Here is an 18,858-nt window from a genome sequence, read left to right as displayed (position 1 = left end):
TCTATGGAACAAACGGATTTTTTTGAACTGGTTCCGTCTCCGTTCGTCGAACAACGACTTGTAATTGTAACTCCAATGGATTAAACATATTTCCGTATCTAGCAATATTTTGTTTTAAGCATTTAAACGTTTTGTAACGTAAGGTTGCATTAGTTACATTATGGGGCATTCGGTTAGACGCGGGGTTCAGTCAGTAAGTGTAGTGCTGCTTTCTATCCATTGTTATTAAATATGTAAGCTCAATCTGGGTTGTTTTTACCTCATAAACTTACTTTTTAAAGTATATACATGTACATTTCTGCCTCGAGGGTGAAGAGAAGTGCACACCACATAAACCCTAAAATGGAAAAGAAAAAGAAACAAATTCCTTAATTCAAGCATTTTTTTTTTCTAATAACCTAAGACGACCCACTGACCAATAACTGTCCGACAGCAGCATCTTTATGCTTAATTCTCCAGTGGACAGCGCACTTACGGCAGTAATGCTATCTCCAAAACTGAAGGCAAATACCAACTCACAGAGGACCTACAGACTGGCAGAATATAAAAAATGCGGCATGCCGTTTAGCTTTGATGGATTCCCCTTATTACAACCCGCTCAAGGTTCCAGCAGGCGGGATTATTGATCTGGCGGTTTTGCTTTTGCCCACGTTGGTAGCTTTTCGAATTCAATGTTTATCCATGAGTAGGTACTTACTTATACAACATTCAGTGTACCTACCTAAAGTGCCTGAGCAGCCGAGCGAAATCACCTTAACATGCTTATTTTCGCTGTTCAATCTAGATAGTCGACAAGTCTTTTCTTGGGCTTAAGAAACGCTTTGCCTAATCAAATCTGTCAGGCACTGATTCAACAATAGGCGAGAAGACAGGGTTAACAAAATAGTGATTTTATTAGGCCGCTTTATACATTAGCAAAACTATTGAACACGTATTTTTTCATTTTAAGTGAGATTGAGTGGGAATTCGTGACGTCACGTCTATGTAGTACTTAAAAGTGACGTAACACGAAATACAATGTTTTTAATATAATGTCAATGATGTTTTTGTATCTTTGTTATTTGTTTGTGAGAGAAAAAGGAAAAAATAGTTACGTGTCCATTATTTTAGGGTAATCTAAAAGACGGACTAATTTGTTTTTTTAATTCGCCGTGCCATAGGCATATTCCTTGTTCATGCAATAGTTTCAGCAATTCATCATCCATTTCAACATAGGTTCAGGCACATAGAAGGTTCCTACATTTAGTTGCTTATTTTAGAGTCTTAAATAAAACTGGTGTCTTCTTATGGTACTCGGATATAGTAATAATTATTTTGTGCAATGTTGGAAGAGACCGTATTATGTAAAAAACACTAAAAAGCAAAAAAAAACTATTTTTAGGTGCATCGGCCTAGAAGTCGGTGTCTAATGGATGTTACTAAGTTAATTTTGCCACCGACTTCTAGGCCGATGCACCTAAAAATAGTTTTTTTTTGCTTTTTAGTGTTTTGGGAAGTCGGTTTAATTTTTTTGTAAAAAAGTTTTTTATTTAAAGCTTTTCAGTGATACGAATAGTTGTCACTATCCATACAAGTGAGAAGTTCTCATCAATACAAAGAATATAAGTCCAAATACGAGGTATTTTACATATTCAGTTGTCGAGTTCCCTCGACTTACTTTCTCTGGTCTCCATCATCAGGTCAGCTCCAAACCTTCACTGTTGCAAAGGTCTTGTCAATACAAATAATTTAAGCCCAAACACGAGGTAGTTTACATATTCAGTTGTCGAGTTCCCTCGACCCTCTCTGGTTTCCATCATCAGATCAGCTCCAAAGCTTCACAGTTGAATAGTGCTTTTAGGCGTACACCTGAGTGTCAAGTTTTTACCCTGTGTATGCCTACAACTTTCGAAGGTTGCCCTCGATTTCTCAAGGTTTCCATCATCAGATCCTGACCTGATGACTATGGGACCAACTGGCAGCTATTCCGAGTCGAACAAAAAAAGAATCACGTAAATCGGTCTATAAACCTCGGAGTAATCGATGTACATACATAGAAAAAAAAAAAAAAAAAAAAAAACATACCGGCCGAATTGATAACCTCCTCCTTTTTGGGAAGTCGGTTAAAAATATGGCAAAAAAATCATCATTGCCGTCACTTGGGAATGCGTCCAAGAGACTGGCAACATTGAGCATAGCCACGTTTTGTGGCAATAAAATGTGTCTATCAGGTCTTCCAGTGTTGAACAAAAAAAACATGTGGTGTACGAGTTTTGTATGAATGTTAGGGTTGGTTGTAGGATAGGTAATGCCCTCTTGTTCAGTCAGTTGACATAATCTCAGTGATGTGATTAATTCTAAGTGATTAGACTTGGGAGACTAAAATAGCTGTTGTGTGTCCAAGTTGCGAGCACATAGTACAAGTTTGAAATAAATATGTATGATACTAAAAGCAAAGAGCAAGATGAAAACTTGTGAAATAATAAGGCAAGATTTTATTAATGAATCATCTCCCACTGTTATTTGAGTAATCATTATACATTATGTATTACAGAGAGGCACATTGACAGGGATAACAAAATAAAAAATGTTTTGATTGATGAAATTCTAATTAACCACTGAATTCTCCACAAGTTAGCAGGATCTCATAAACAAAGGAATTGATCAATAAAAATAAATCACGCGAAGTGATAGGATGTAAGATTGAGACTCGTCGGATCGCAGTACGATCGCGTAAGAACAACGATTACTGTATAACAAGACGAACAAGAGAGTCCAGAAGGGGTACGGGTCGCTCCGGGGCCTCCACTCTTCACATTGAAAACGCATTATACGCCAGCATCCAATTTATCTTTTGTCAAAAAAATCTGTACAAAATATATTAAATATATACTCTGTAATGCTAAAAACTGTAACGCTACCTCCTCAATAGTTCAATCACGATTATTAAATGATTTAAAACACAATAACTCGTTCACGTCGTGCAAGAACAAACATTAACGTATCGACGAGCGCCGCCGGCGCTCGCGCGGCGGGGAGACCTATATACAAGTCAACATTTTAAAAATCATACACCTCAGTCTGTCACGAGAATACCGCTGCTGCATCCTGATTTATAATTCCGTTGCATTAATTTAATACAGTCGTGTGGTCTTACGATCTAGTGTCGCGTATCGCGTCCTTTGCTTATCGTCCGTGCGTGGCATCATAATATACATAGTTTATTTTATATATAGGCAATCGCGACGAGGCGTGTGTTAGTTCCGCTCCTCATCGCAGTCGCGGGAGATGTGTCCGGGCTTTCCGCACACATAGCAAGTCTTGGTGCCGTCGGGGCAGTTGCGTGAGATGTGGCCGGACTTGTTGCAGTTGTAGCAGGTCTGGTTGGAGCTATCGCGCCCGCCCTCGGGGCAGTTCCGTGCGATGTGCCCGGTCTTGTTGCAGTTGTAACACGACGGCTCGTCCGGACTCTGCGCGCACTCGCGCGCTATGTGTCCCGTGCCGTTACATCTGCGTCATACAAATAAACACCACTATTATAGTTCGGCCATTCAGAGAATGCGTTCCTGACACGTCGCGATTGAACTGACGACGTAACTACATTCATTGATTATTGATATAATAATGTTGTTTTAATGCTCCTCAATTGTTAAAACGGTAAACAACCAGCAAAAATATTTTTATCGTAACTGCAACGCCATTGCAAAGTTACGTCGTCAGTTCAATCGCGACGTGTCAGGAACGCATTCTCTGAATGGCCGAACTATAAGTATGCACTCAACACCAATACACCTAGAAAAATAACATCCATCTACAATTTAAATAAGGTCGTTGACAAGTTAATTGGTCACGTGTGAAGCCAAGGTCAATGCCAACGGTTCCACGTGACATTTGAACACCACACTTTCTCTACGACCTCCTTAGCTGGGGACAATTATACCTACATTAAATCGGTTATTGATGTCTCCAGATATATTGTGGTATATTATCTTGAGAACTTCGGACTATGATCAAATAGCAAAGAAACATCAAAGACGATTCTTCTTTTTATCTAAACTGGTTTTTAGATATGATTTAACGATAAAGGCCGTGACTCGGATAAGAATCATCGTGTGCTAACGTTTACTCAATATCATGAGTAGAAACACACCCAGTTCAAAAAAGTCGATGTGTTGGTTAGGCGTAACTTAAGCGAGCTTGGCTTCGAGCAAACTAGTTTATCTAGCAAGAATATTGATTTTGTTACTAGTATGAATAGAAATCTGAAATTGTATGTATGTAATACAATACTGTATCACTTTATAAGAGTCGTAGCGTGGCACTTGTTTCGTGGTGGGTAAATGCTAGTCGATAGAATGCGTGTAAGTGGAAGCGCTCAAACGTGATCACTCATGCGTAACGAGCCAATAGAGATACCTCATGTCTACACGAACAACCGTGTATCGTTTGAAATGTCGTTAACCTGTTGCAACGATAGAATAAGAAGCTTGATTGATCGCCTCTATCGCGTCACCGAGCAGCTGAACGGTTGAGCAATGGGTCACCGTCGCCATCTTATGTTAGCCCTTATCTGTCTTTGCAGGCCATTTACTATGAAAGGATACCAACAAACTTACAATTCATTCGGACCATTATAAGTAGACTTCTTATCGGTTGGCGAATATGAAATTGTCTCGTTATTCTTCTGTTAATACAATTCAGAAATGCTTTGACGATTCAACACGGGATAAAAAACTACAAATTCTTCGACAAAGGACTGGAAAGGGTGGCTCTTCTATTTCTCGAGGTAGATTTGTCTGGAAGTGTTAGTAAAGATAGAAGGTGGTATATTAACCTGTAGCAACGGTCAGCCTCCTCCTTGCAGTCTCGCGCGAAGTGTCCGGCGCGGTTGCACTTGAAGCACTTTTCGCGCTGGCGGTTGAAGCCAGAGTCGCGAGCAGTGACGCCGCCCTGGGTACACTCGCGGGCGAAGTGCCCCGTCCGGTTGCACTTGTAGCATACGCTCGAACTCATTGTCTGGAACAATAGGATGCACTTCGCTGACTACATTCTTATCACTAACGCATAATAACGGTACTTCTACTAGGACTTAAGACCGCACCGCGGATTTTTTGATTTTAGATAGCTCCGCCCACTACACTTCCGCGTCTATCGCGTCGCGCAAGCTATACTCTTCACTCAATGTGTAAAATTTGAATTTCGCGCCAATCGCACACGCCGAGGTCAGCGCGGGGTCAGGAGAACCGAACAGGGAAGATAGGGAGCCGCAACTTACCTAAGTTTTTTATTTTTTGATCGGATTTTTTTTTGTTGTACTTACAAAAATTATTTGCAATGAAAACTTTTTATGAAGAGTAATATGATAATTTGGACGCGTATGGTTGTGTGTATGTATGTGTGGTGTGTCGTGTATGTGTGTTTGTATATCCAGAACGGATGAATCGATATGTATTTAGGTTTTTTTGTTTGAAATGAAATTAATCGGGAGTGTTCCTAGCTTTATTTGGTGAATATCGGCCCAAGATGGCCGCCGCCACAAAATGGCGAATAACATATTTTTTTTACAATTCCTTCAGTATGGATATCAAATTAAAGGGCTTGATTAGTATGTAGAATCATGTATAATATTATTTAAAGTCCAATATAGCCACCGCCAGAAAATGCTGAATTGCATTGTTTTTTTATAGCTCTCTCAATATGGGTATCAAATGAAAGCGTTTGACCAGTGTTAAATAATTTATACTAATGTTATAAAGAGGGAAGATTTGATTGTTTGTTTCTGTGGATTGTATAAGCTCTGAAACTGCTTAACTGATTTGATTTGCTTTCACAATTAGAGATTTACACTATCCCCAGTGAATGTAGGCCATATTTTATCCGGGCACAGGAAGAAGTTTCCCGGGAATGCGGCTAAAATCGCGTTTAACAGCTAGTAAAAATTAAGTGGTTAAGGAATAAAAGCGTCGCAGATCTTGTGTGTTATGTATGCTATAAATGTATGTAGTGAAGCTGTAAGGTATCAAAGAAGTAATGAAGCTAAGTAATTCATTTTTAAACATATTTATTAAAACTGAAATATAAATAATAATATAATGTAAAAAAAAAGAATTTATAGTATAACACGGTCTCCATAGATTTTTTGTTCTCAGAGTGCTTATAGTAAGTTCAACTCAGTCTTGCGCGCGGTTATGTGTGGGTAACCCTTGTACATATACAGTGACTTTGTGTGCGTGACAAGAGGTACAGTCGGGTACAAATACAGTTATTTAGGGGTTACGGCTGTTTAAGGAAAAACAGTTATTACGTAATTTAATGTTTATTTATCTGTGTAAATATCTATTGAAATTATTAAGTTAGTTTTTGATTTGTTTAATACCCAATAAAAATATTTATTTATTTATAATGATTCTGAATCGCTACTTGAAAAATCAAGTCCACACTTTTATTTATTGTCCTCGTACCCCGAGCTAGAAAATATGTAAGGAGTATTTAATTCATCTTAGATATTTCACCTTATTTATTTCTTAGATACTGTCAATGTCAATTTGAAAAAACTTATGAAAAAATAATGAAAAACTGTAAGGTGTAATAATAAAAAGCTTTGGATGTTGTTTCATTTTTTGAAACGCTACCTGACTCCTTAAACATTTTCTTCGTGAACAACTAGACATTTTTGTAAACGACTGTACCCATAACAAAAAGCGATAAGAACACGTCATGCTCGGACGACGTCACTGTCACACGAGCGAAAGTTGTATATTTACAAGCCGACGCACACATAGGGCCGCGCGCAAATCTGAGTTATCGTCACAAATTATTATACCTACGGCCGGAGCGACAACATGCGCAGGTCCGACCTCGACGAGGGCTATCGCCGGACTGGCTCGTCTCCGTACACATTGTGTATCAATCGCTAGAGCACGGACATAAGGTTCAGAATTGCGTAGCGTCTATCATGATCGCTGCCGCTCAAAAAATCCAATATCTTAAAACTTTAATTAAAAATGTTTGGTAATAGTTATGGAAAAATGACTTTGACAGAACGTTAATATTGATGTTAAGAATATATTAGAGTAATTTTGAAACATAAAGATAGTGTAACTTCCTTGTAATTTCAAAAATAGTACTTTTTTAGACGTGTTTTCGGAATTAATTATGATCGAGTAAAATTATCAGTATCGTGTTTTCGTTCTGGCAGAATCTAGATAAAGATATCAATTTACCTATATCAAAATTTCAGATCCATTGGTAAGCGGGTAGTCCTATAATTTGGCATGGCAAACGGCTATCAAAATCACGGTGGCGTCTTAATGTACTATAATCTACGCAGCATTTATTGTAGAAAAGTTGGGTTTTAAAAGAGGCGAAGATACGATAGACGATTTGGGGTGAAAATGTTATTCTGTGGACGTAATTTTCTGACCTTGTAATAATGACCTTTATAAAATACGGTCATTCGCCTTGTCTATCTCTTTCTTATCCCTGTTCGGAGCGATAAGTGTAAGAGAGAAGTTTAATTATTTGCACAGAAGTTCCGCTGACGTGATGACCTTGAGGTTGATAACGCGTTCCATGTGCCAAGATCACGGCAAATTACGTACGATTGTCACCAATTGACTCGCGGCAAACATTTAGATCGAGACGTTATAGGGAGGCCCGATACGATGCAAAACAATTGACGACTTGAACGCCGCGCATTCCGAAAGGTCTGTTGACTTCAGTATTTTAACAGCATCTTGTGCCAGATTTTAGTGACGGGACAATTACAATGAAGAAGCTCTACGAGAGAAGAGTTACTTTGATGACTAACCATGACTACATTAGTTGCTGTTGTTATCATTACGTGACTACGAAAAGTGATAGATTATAATCTAGCTACGATTTGAATTCGACATGCACTAAAGTAGGTCAGATATAAAATATGTAGCTACATTATGTAATTGCTAGAGAACATACAATGGTTTGATACAACATGTAGCACTGATGAAGTATTATTTATCGACAATAAGGCACAATCAATGACACTTATTGAAACAGATGTTAGAGGACTTGTGTATTTCAGTCAAACAGTAATTTAATAGAAATCATAGAATTAGAAACACAAGTTTTGTATTCGACCTCGACATGGCGACACCTTTCTTTGGCCTCTAAACTATTGATCAACATAATACCAAGACATTATTGGGTAGGTACACGACTTTATTTGCATAACCAATAAACCTTTGTAATTTAAATGTTACATAGGCTGGTTTTAATAACATTTTTATGTCCAAAATGATCTTGATCAATGTTCAACTGATGTTTCTATACAAAAGGTCAACTACACTGCATGGTGATAAAACATGAGCTAAATGTAGGGGGGATAGTGAAAGCTGCAAGTGGGAAAGTCATTAACTTAGAGCAATTATGATAACTAGTGCACATACTGTCACAATGTAAATAACCAGCTCACATTTATGTACTAACTTGTTATAGTGGTTCTCAGGAGACTTAACACTTGTTTGGTTAAGTGTCCATTAAGTAAATTGACTTTTTTTTACAAAGTAATTGTATGCCTATTTAGTAACATGAAGCTTTTGATTAGAAAACAGACATTTCAGTAAAACAATGTTTAATTACTCAGGGTTACACACAAGTACTCATTGTGAACATGTTTAATCAACATAAAACGTTTACCAGTAATCTTGAATATGAAATAACAGTATAATGTTGAGCAATGTCTTACTTTCTAACTTGTGATAAAATAATCAGAAACTTACCTATACAATAAAGATTTCAAAGTTATCTCAAACCAAATACAAGACAATATAAAACAAATAATTACTTTGGAAAAGGCCCATCAAAATAAAAATCCTACATGAATTTTAGTATGAAATCTAGCTGGCCGTGGTGTAAATACAGAAAGTGAATTACTTTCTAAATGCAACTGATATAGGGTCAATAACTTGAAAGTTCTAACTGTACATTATAAAGTGTAACAAACCTTTTTTGACTTATTGGTAGTTGTTTATGGTGCTTTTTTAAATTGTTGTACTATATAGACAACCAGCATTGCTTGTGTTAGTATTACCAACCCGATTGAAATAAACTGGGTTTAATATAGAATTTTGTTATACTAAAACCTTTTCAGTGTTGATACATTTTTTTAAGCAATTATGTTCTCAATTACCTTGTATTTTAATGCTACTACAATCAATGATAGGTGAAACTAATATTGAAGAATTTAAATGCTTAGAAAGTGTATAATTGGAATTGTTCGCTAACTTCAGTCACTTTCATACTGAGAAATGCTACAAAAGGTAATTACTTTAACAACAATATGGCATGGGAAATATTCCCAAATCTTGGCAGAATAAATTGACCTTGAATATTATTAGAACAAGGGTAAATTTGATGGAAAAATACACATGCACAATGTGGTATAATCAATTATCATTAACCAATATAGATAGCAATATCCCTACTACATACAGTAAAGTCAATGAATTTGTAAGTACATTAACCGATAATACAGTTAATATACTCTTTAGATGTCCATGAGTCCTTTGTGTGAGCATGTAACAGGTAGACAGCTTAACACATGCTCAAAACTAGACTTGTGAGGTTCCTATAGGCATTATACATATTAGTACTTTCCCACATGCTGTTCATAGCGTAGCGATGCGTCATTGTCTTATACTAACAGAGGAAAAAAAAGAAAGCTACATACAAGAGAAGGCATGACAAATGCTTGGAAGATGTACAGATCGCAGGGTGATGACGGAGCAAGTTTTATGATCGTTGCAGCTGCATTTCACTAAATACAAATACATTTCGATAACAAATTCGAATATAAAATTACCTCAACAGCAGCTATATGTGTCAGCAACGAGTCACCGTTTGTCAAACTAACCACGTTCAATAAACAACCTAACTATGATGCGTTGACATGAAATTAACAGATTTTCACTTGGAAACACTTGGCGAATTTGCGTCGTGGCTATATTCGCTGATAATTATAAGAAAACACATCTGTAATATACGTACGCCGTATAGTAGCCTAACCACGTGTAGAGGTACCGGTAGCGCGCGGTTTCACAATCAATGTTGCACTTTACACTTACCGATTAGATGTGAAACTTCTTGAGCACTTAAATCACTATAGATTCGATCGTTTCACGATCAAATTTTTAATAAGATTTACAAATAAGGTGTAATTTACGACGCTTCGTTTGCAAGGAAGCCAGCCACCATCACTACGAATTCGTAAAAGACATTTTAATCATAGACAATGTAGCTAAAAAGTTTTCAACGCTCCTTCAACGTGATTTTGTGATGATTTTTACTAAACATAAAAAATACATCTAGGTATGGAGGTTATCCAGAATTATGTGAAAACTTCTGCAAATGTGCGCTATAAAATGCTTAAAAATGTTTTTTCATTATTTCTTTTAAATAAAGATTTTTTTGTATTGGGTCTATCAAGATCTAAGTGTCTATGGATAATGGTATCATATGGACCAATAACGGGTGGTTCGATATTATCGCAGCCAATCAAAAAAAGTGTCAAAAAATTTATTACCAATGGAATCCTTTCATTTTGTTTGGGACCACAAACCAATATCCATCTTTTTAGGCTGTATGCATCACCAGCACCACTGCACAGTATAATGCAGCCAATTTGAGAAGATCGCGTTTTCCTCGCACAACATACCTAAATTACAAAGTCTACAATTGGTTGCATTACTTTACTATTGTATTGTCAACTTTGTCACGGCAGACGGTGTTTACAAAACTAACGAAATACTGAAATTCGTGAGATAAAAAGGAAGCTGTGAAAGGTTTTACGGCGCAAAAATGTCCGCAGAGAAAAGGCGCAGCAGCATTGATAACAATGAAGAGGCTGAAGAAAGCGACGGCTGGATAGGACCTATGCCCGCAGAGGCATCAAAACCTAAACCTAAAAAGAGGAAAGGTAGAATCACGTTACTATTTGTATAATTTTGGAAATAGACCTTAAATTGTATAATTTGCAGGCTTTATACAGTATTTGTTGTTTTCTAGTGTTGGAGTTTGAATCTCTGTACATTGAGAACCTGCCGACGTCTGAGACCTATGAGTTCAGTTACATGCATCGCGATGTGGTCACGCATGTTGTGGTCACTAAGACCGACTTCGTGATCACCGCCAGCCAGGATGGACACTTGAAGTTTTGGAAGAAACAGGTATGTTAAGACTAGCTATTATAGATGTTGATTGCTAGTCGGTAATGTAATTCCTATATATTTTTTAAATTAAATACTACTAAAGTCTAATTGTGTTTTGTCCTGAAAACTATGTAGCTTGGCGAATTTCTTACAACATATCCCATACCTTCAATAAGAGCCAATTTTCTATAGTTTGTTAAAGTTTTAATTCACAATTTAGTTCTACTTTTCTGTATTTTTTTTTTTATAGATATCCAAACTCTTTAAAGAAGTATGTATATACGTTTTTATTAACTATCATTTTTATATCCATTTCTAGGAGGAAGGCATAGAATTTGTGAAGCATTTCCGTTGCCACCTAGCTCCTATCAGTCATGTGGCTGCAAACACCACGGGCACGCTGCTCTGCACTGCCTCACTGGAGAAGACTATCAAGGTCTTTGATGTTGTTAACTTTGGTAAGAAATATATTTATGCTGCGTCATTATGTTAACCTCATGACTGACACATACATAAGACAGTAGAATTTGGAACTTGGGCCCCAGTTATCTGAAATAAAGGTATAATAAAAAAAAATCTCTAATCATATTCTAGGATGATTCTGGCATACAAATAGTAAAGCAAACAGTAAATGATGCTAATAAAAGGTATAAAGGTATTTATTTAATAAAAGTGTAATGCATTATACTTAGTAAAGTTGCTGTGACAGCTATGACCAGTTTACCTGATCCAATAATAGCATAAGTTTCATATAAACACTTACTGCTGACAAACATAATTTTTAAGTAGACATGAATATGTTAATGTCATTCATAATTTGTATTTCAGATATGATCAACATGATATCCATAGAATTTGAGCCGTATGTTGCTGAATGGGTACACTCGGCGGGGGATCCTATATCTGCACTTGCTATGTAAGTATTACTAGTTTCCATATGCAATTTCACCTGCACAAATTCTGTGTGCAAACAAATAAAGAGCTTTCATTAGGGTGCATCTACATGGTGCATGTAGCTTGCGTATGTTGAGGCACATGCGCAGGTTACATGCATTTTATTTGCGCATGTACCAAAGCAAATTACCCAACTGCATGATCTTGTCATTTGTCACTTGCACATGTCAACTTGTTCCAGCTACATGCACCATGTAAACGCACTCTTAATGAATGGACTGAAAGAATTTTTCAAACAGATTTAGTACTACCTGAAAATTACTGAGTTTAAGTAAACATCCTCTTCAGCTTCATAATATTAGTATAGATTCATCTATTTGCTCCATATGTTTGTTATTAAAGGTCACTGCAAAGGTTGTTATTAATAGTAATTCTGTTATCTATTTTCTTGTAAGGTCATCTTCTATTGACTAGACTACACCTATACCTAGACTGAGAATGTAATTATATGAATTCCATACACACCTATTAACCTATGTAATATGTGTAGTTAGTACATATTCAAAAGTTGTAGAAATCAGTATTTTTGTGAAATGGAGTTAACATGCATAATGATAAAATATCAATCCAGTCACTAGAATGGATTAAGTATTGCAGGCATGTTTATTTGAAATCTAGTCAGTATTCTATAAGTAGTATACAAGTGCCACAGAACCGCACGGAGCGACATAGTGCGTAGTGAAGTGTTACTAACATAGATTTAAGTTTTTTATATACTAACAATGTTTGTATAATATAATATGTATGTTAGTCTTTAAGGTATATATCTATGGGCCTAAGCAGCCTGAAATAAAGAGATTTGTTTTGATCTGATTTGATTCTCATCAGCAAGTCTTTATCACTTTTTTAATTTTTTTTATGACAATAAAACAATCACTATACATTTGTACCTTATTCTTCAGCTCAGAAAAAGCCAGCAACAAGATCCACATATTCGACGGCACACAAACATCAAGTACACCACTTTACACCTTCGAGACCCTCCACCAAGCTACAGTGACCACAATAAAATACAACCCAGTCTACGAAACCGCAGTATCAGTTGACAAAGCCGGTATCATCGAATACTGGACGGGACCAAAACATGAGTACAAGTTCCCGAAGACAGTGAACTTCGGTTCTAAGTTAGACACAGATTTGTATGACTTTGTGAAGAATAAGACTTATCCCACTGCGCTTGCATTCTCGCCGGATGGGAAGAAGATGGCGTCTATCAGTTTGGATAGGAAGGTAAGATGATTTAGCGCTAATTTCATACTAGTATGTTACTTTCTGGGATTCAGAAGTTGATTATAAGCCTGATATTTTTATAAGTCTTTATTGCAATAGATACTCATTAGCTTTGTCTCTATTTGCAAGTTGTTACTTTATTTACCATACAAAAAATTGATTATAAATTCGTATTTCTTGGATGAGATCCCTATGCTTAAGGGAAGCCTCTTTAGAACTGTTTTAGTAGCTAGATAAAAAGTCTCAAATAAACAATATGTTTTGCATGAAGTACCTAATATAAATAATTACCTCTGGAAACAAAGTCCTAACCCATGTGCCCATTAGCAACCCGCAACCCCAGTATACATATAACGTGTAGGATGTTTGTCTGTTGATGTAATAGGTGCGTGTGTTCCATTTCCTGTCAGGCAAGCTCCACAAGGTGCTGGACGAGAGCCTGCAGCGCTTCCAGGAGCTGCAGCATCAGACGCAGCAGCTGCCCAACATGGAGTTTGGGAGACGGTAATGTTACACACATTGTTTTATTTAGTACTAGCTTCCGCCAGCGGCTTCGCCCGCATGGTGTGTTGTAGCCTATGTGTTAATCCAGGGTATCACCTATCTACATACCAAATTTCAATCAAATCGGTCCAGCCGTTTTTGCGTGATTGAATAACAAACATACATCCATACATTCTCACAAACTTTCACATTTATAATATAAGTAGGATGTAGTACAGTATGTATGTATACTTTGAATTTCTGAAGTAAGCTGTTTAACAGATTTTTGTCAAGAATCTAGTATTGACTTCACAATAGTAAAAAAGAAAATACAAAATGCTATTTTATAATAAGTGTGAGTGAAAGATGGCTAATAGCAAAAATGAAAAGTTATTTTGCGATCTGTAAAAATGTTTTGATAGTAAAAGGCTTGACACCTATTTACACCACCATGCTATATATTTGCTGTTCGTGTAAGCAGCTGTAACATGTAAAAGACTTAATCGTAAACTCATTTTGAATATTTTAATTGAGTTTATAAATAAATCTTCATCCTTATCCTCCTGCCCTTACCCCAAATTGATCTCGGGTCGGCGCAGCATGAATTCTCCTTCGGTTCTCTTCTATTGCCTCCATCTTATTAATCAATTTTATTTTAACTTAAATTTTTCACCAACAAGTACCTAACATTACATTCCCAACCCAGAATGGCAGCCGAACGCGACCTCGAGAAGTCCGACTCAGTTCACCTCGCCAACGTGCTGTTCGACACTTCGGGCCACTTCGTCATCTACGCGACCATGCTCGGCGTGAAGGTGGTCAACCTGGTCACCAACAGATGCGTCGCCATGCTGGGGAAACCGGAGAATCTGAGGCCTCTGCATCTGGCACTGTTCCAGGTAAGGATAGACTGACTATGTCAACCGTAATTTTTTATATCATCATCATATTATTATCTGTCAATTGCCGTTCACTGCTGATCCCGGTCTTTAGCAATCCTCAATTTTTGGTGTAGTCACTCATTTCGAATCTAATCAACTTATAAGCTAACTAGCAGCTTTTGGTAACTTATAAAGCTGAAGGGTTTGTTTATCGCGTTAATCTCATAAATCTGAACTATTAAAAAAAATCAGTTAAATAGCCCATGTATTGAGGAAGTCTATATATAGAATACTCTTAATCCGGGTGCGCCGATAATTTACGTATGACGACGTTAAAACCGCTGGCAGATGATAAGCATTACATAAAACTGAAATAACTGATCTAGTGAAACTTGGGAGTTTAAGATTCATAAAACAGATACCAACCCTTTCCATATACTTCCAGGGTCGAACGAACCAGTCAAAAGTAGCGACAACTCTCGAGATGGAAGGCTCGGAGAACCCCACACTGCTCAACGTGAAGATAGACCCGACCCTCTTCTGCACGGCCTACAAGAAGAACCGGTTCTACATGTTCTCCAGAAGAAGTCCCGATGACATCAAGAGCCCTGATGCTGACAGAGATATCTTTAATGAGAAACCTTCGAAGGAGGATATTATTTCCGCTACAGAAGGACAAGGTAAGGATGCTATTACTGTGGCGTGTCTGTTTTCATTGGTAACTTCTGGTGATACTATTTCAATTTTTTTTGTCTTTTTTAATTGGTAAAAAGTAGCTTTTAATATGTTACTGTGATATATAATCCACATTACTACATAGTTTCATCAAAATCCATGTAGTAATTTTAGCGTAAAAGAGAAACCGTCATACCCCATAGGATAAGCAGGTATGTGACTGATTAAGGCAGAGGGTTATAGATTAACCCCCGTTACTTATAAAAATCTCTAATCACCTTCTAAGCAACATTTTAACTAACCACTACTTAAAGTCTTAAGTAGTTATTAAATGTTAGTTTAGACATGCTTAAGCAAGTTTATAAGTAAGAATTTTCTTAAACAGCCCTTAAGTATTACTTATTATTTAATTTACGTTTATAAGTAACGCAGCAAGTCTCTTTGTAATTTTTTAAGTATAGAAATAACAAGCAACAATTACCTATTGCAAAACAGCATATAATCATAATTATCATCTCCCTGGCCTCTTTTTCAACTAGGTTTGGGTTGGCTTAGTCTTACTGGATGCAGCTAAGCACCATATTTTACAAGGAGCAACTGCCTATCTGACCTTCTCAACCCAGTTACCCGGGCAATCTTTAAGATTAGTTGAGCTGACCCCTTTTTAAGACTTTTTGTCACCACACTAACCTTACTTTTCCCAGGAGTACAACGTCTGTACGAGCAGGCGATCCTCCACACGTCTCTAGGCGACGTACACATCCGTATCTTCGGCAAGGACGTGCCTCGCACCGCAGAGAACTTCTGCGTTCACTCGCGGAATGGATACTATAATGGACACGTCTTCCATAGAGTTATTAAGGGCTTTATGGTGCAGACTGGAGATCCTACCGGTGAGATTGATATATAAACTACATTATTTAGACCCAAATTTACTGACAATGTTAATATAGTTTCATCATCATCATCTCAGCCATAGGACGTCCACTGCTGAACATAGGCCTCCCCCTTAGATCTCCACAGATACCTGTTAGAGGCGACCTGCATCCCATAATATAGTATAATATAATATAGTTTGTTTGTTGAATTTTGCACGTTCTACTTTTGAAGGAGTGAATATGTTTGGTAGAAAGTATTGTGCGAGCTTGTGAACTTAGTACAGGAGTGAGTATAAGGGTCAATTCTCACTGAAAGAGCAGCGGCCGGCAGCGGCCGTAAGAGCACGGACAATGTAAGAGCGCTCGCGCTCCATCACTTGCATTTACGGCCGCTGCCGGCCGCTGCTCTTTCAGTGGGGATTGACCCTAAAAGAGAGTTTGTGTACTCAGTACATAAGAAGATATCGTTTGGTCTATCATTTTAATTGGAACTGAGTTTTTTTTTTGTTATTCATGTACTACATAGGTTGTGATGTGGCAGTACTCTTTTAAATAAGTAAATACACTTATTTGCCACATTAATAAATAAGATTGAATTTTTTGTAGGTCTATTGGTGAGTTAAAGTTGTTAAATCTCATACAGAAGCGAAAGCAAAACTAAAATGATTACTTAATTAATAGTTAAAGAAATTAAGTTTTTTTATCAGACCTCTAGTAGTAAATTATTTTAATGTGATCGAAATATTTGCCAATTAAGTAATACCCATAATCTCTATTATTGACACGTTTTAGCGACACGTTTCGCATTCACGTGGAACTTATCGTCGCGTGATAACACAAATTTGTACCAACTGGTTCTGAAGGACGCGATATCAAAGTTGATAATAAGCATATTGATTATCGTTACTAAGTTGAGAAAACTTTCAAGTTCCTACTTGAATAAAAATCGGATGTGCTAAATACAAAGAAAAAAACCTAGTTTATTTGTTTATTGAACCCATATATGACAGTAGCTTCTGCCAGCAGTTTCTCCCGTTTCTCGCGGGAACTACTTCCCGCATTCGGAAGTAGTCTATAGTCTATATGTTATGCTGATTATATTGTATAAGCTATAGAACGGTGAATTTTTACAATAATCCATCCAGCAGTTTTTGCGTGAAAGAGGAACAAACGTCCATACATACAAACTTTCGCATTTATTAGTGAGATTGTACTGATATTATTTGAAACAATATAAAAAGGGCTCAAACCTAAACCTGTTTATAAAAGAAATATGTATCTCAAAGTTTTACTTCCATTATCCCAGGTACGGGTACTGGCGGTGAGAGCATATGGGGCGGCGAGTTCGCGGACGAGTTCAAGCCGCACTTGAAGCACGACCGGCCCTACACCGTGAGCATGGCCAACGCTGGGCCCAACAGCAATGGCAGCCAGTTCTTCATCACGCTGGCGCCTACGGTATGTACTTATATCAAGAAGTTGATAATTTATAGCTAAGGAAATTGTATGTCTCTGTTCAGCCTTATACCAAATAATAATCTATAACTTATAATCAATGGCATTATATTTCTTATAGACTATAATAAATATAATGCCATTGATTACGTGATCGGGTATAATCGGGTGCAGATGAGTTCTTGTACCTACTTTTTTTTTGTATGAAAATAAGTAACTAGTCCAACGTTTAAATTACAATGAAACTACTGTGGGTTCACATTTCTCCTGAAAACTGATAATGAAGATATAAAGTGTGTTGTTTATGAGTTAAGTTGCATTTTCAATAGTGAGAGACTTTGGCAATTTACATTTCAATGAAAATAAAAAGCTCGCCTCCTACCCGGCACTTAAAATAAACGGGTAGGTGTAGCGCCATATATAATTTTCATTTATGCAATACTTTTAATTATTTCTCAATACAAGGTGTTGATTTTCATTTGTGCCATACGTCAGGAGGAGGACATTTAATACGTAAATAATCGATTGGAATTACAGTAGACGGAAATAGCTAATATACACTGCTTTTTTTGTCATTGTAATGTCGTAGTATTTCAGAAGTAATCCAATTTATGAATAATCGTTGCGTATGCTTTGTGTTTGCGTTTGTGTGAGGGCGCAGCACGGTTTTAAGGCCAGTAACACACGCGCCAGGTTTAAATACGGCTAGATGACATTGACGGAATCCAGAAAAAAAAAAAAAATGTCGTACCAATTTTTTGTTGATTTGGGTCGAGAATCATTAGCATAATTACGTCCTTGAATATGGCACGGATGCAAATCAACAGCTTGTATTAACGCTATACTTAAAATTATAACAATAATAAACAAAACATTTTTCCGCAGCCATGGTTAGACAACAAACACACAGTCTTCGGTCGCGTGGTACGCGGGATGGAAGTCGTACAAAACATCGGAAGCGTGAAGACCAACCCCAAGACAGACAAGCCCTACGAAGACGTTCGAATCATATCAGTGACAGTCAAATAACGATATTTTATAGAAAAATCTATATTTTAAGTTATATTTAAGGAAATTGATGATGTGATGTACAAAATGAACTGTTGCAATAAAATAGATCGATGTTGTAATATTTTA

The 18,858-nt window shown here is 37.0% G+C and overlaps 2 protein-coding genes across 3 annotated transcripts; one reads left to right on the top strand and one right to left on the bottom strand.

Annotated features, from left to right (window-relative positions):
* Window positions 1-2,569: 2,569 nt before the first annotated feature.
* Window positions 2,570-10,243, bottom strand: LOC124637983 (CCHC-type zinc finger nucleic acid binding protein). 2 transcript variants are annotated; one of them, XM_047174740.1, is made up of 3 exons: window positions 10,083-10,243; window positions 4,814-4,995; window positions 2,570-3,489 (listed from the first exon to the last, which is right to left on the bottom strand). In XM_047174740.1, the coding sequence occupies exons 2-3, from the start codon at window positions 4,990-4,992 to the stop codon at window positions 3,237-3,239; spliced, it is 432 nt and encodes a 143-aa protein (XP_047030696.1). In that variant the 5' UTR covers window positions 4,993-4,995; window positions 10,083-10,243; the 3' UTR covers window positions 2,570-3,236. The 2 variants fall into 2 exon arrangements, with proteins under 2 accessions (XP_047030696.1, XP_047030697.1); XM_047174741.1 differs by lacking the exon at window positions 10,083-10,243 and adding an exon at window positions 9,821-9,989.
* Window positions 10,244-10,660: 417 nt separating this feature from the next.
* Window positions 10,661-18,858, top strand: LOC124637982 (peptidylprolyl isomerase domain and WD repeat-containing protein 1). Its single transcript, XM_047174739.1, has 11 exons — window positions 10,661-10,933; window positions 11,023-11,183; window positions 11,485-11,623; window positions 11,994-12,081; window positions 13,022-13,349; window positions 13,735-13,853; window positions 14,539-14,731; window positions 15,159-15,393; window positions 16,093-16,281; window positions 17,573-17,724; window positions 18,607-18,858. Exons 1-11 carry the CDS (start codon window positions 10,816-10,818, stop codon window positions 18,748-18,750), a joined length of 1,866 nt encoding a protein of 621 aa, XP_047030695.1. The 5' UTR covers window positions 10,661-10,815; the 3' UTR covers window positions 18,751-18,858.

Source organism: Helicoverpa zea, chromosome 17 (genome assembly GCF_022581195.2).
Source record: "Helicoverpa zea isolate HzStark_Cry1AcR chromosome 17, ilHelZeax1.1, whole genome shotgun sequence".
NCBI lineage: Eukaryota > Metazoa > Arthropoda > Insecta > Lepidoptera > Noctuidae > Helicoverpa > Helicoverpa zea.
The sequence above is the reverse complement of the archived record's forward strand: the minus strand, read 5'-3'. Positions and strand labels throughout refer to the sequence as shown.

Bases quoted from the DNA above. Each gene is read 5' to 3' on its own strand.
- LOC124637982 (XM_047174739.1), top strand. From the start codon at position 10,816: ATGTCCGCAGAGAAAAGGCGCAGCAGCATTGATAACAATGAAGAGGCT. The intron at 11,624-11,993 runs GTAAGAAATATA...TTTGTATTTCAG, and splicing joins CTTTGATGTTGTTAACTTTG to ATATGATCAACATGATATCC. The intron at 12,082-13,021 runs GTAAGTATTACT...CTTATTCTTCAG, and splicing joins CCTATATCTGCACTTGCTAT to CTCAGAAAAAGCCAGCAACA.
- LOC124637983 (XM_047174740.1), bottom strand. From the start codon at position 4,992: ATGAGTTCGAGCGTATGCTACAAGTGCAACCGGACGGGGCACTTCGCC. The intron at 3,490-4,813 runs GTTAATATACCA...TGTATGACGCAG, and splicing joins GAGGCTGACCGTTGCTACAG to ATGTAACGGCACGGGACACA.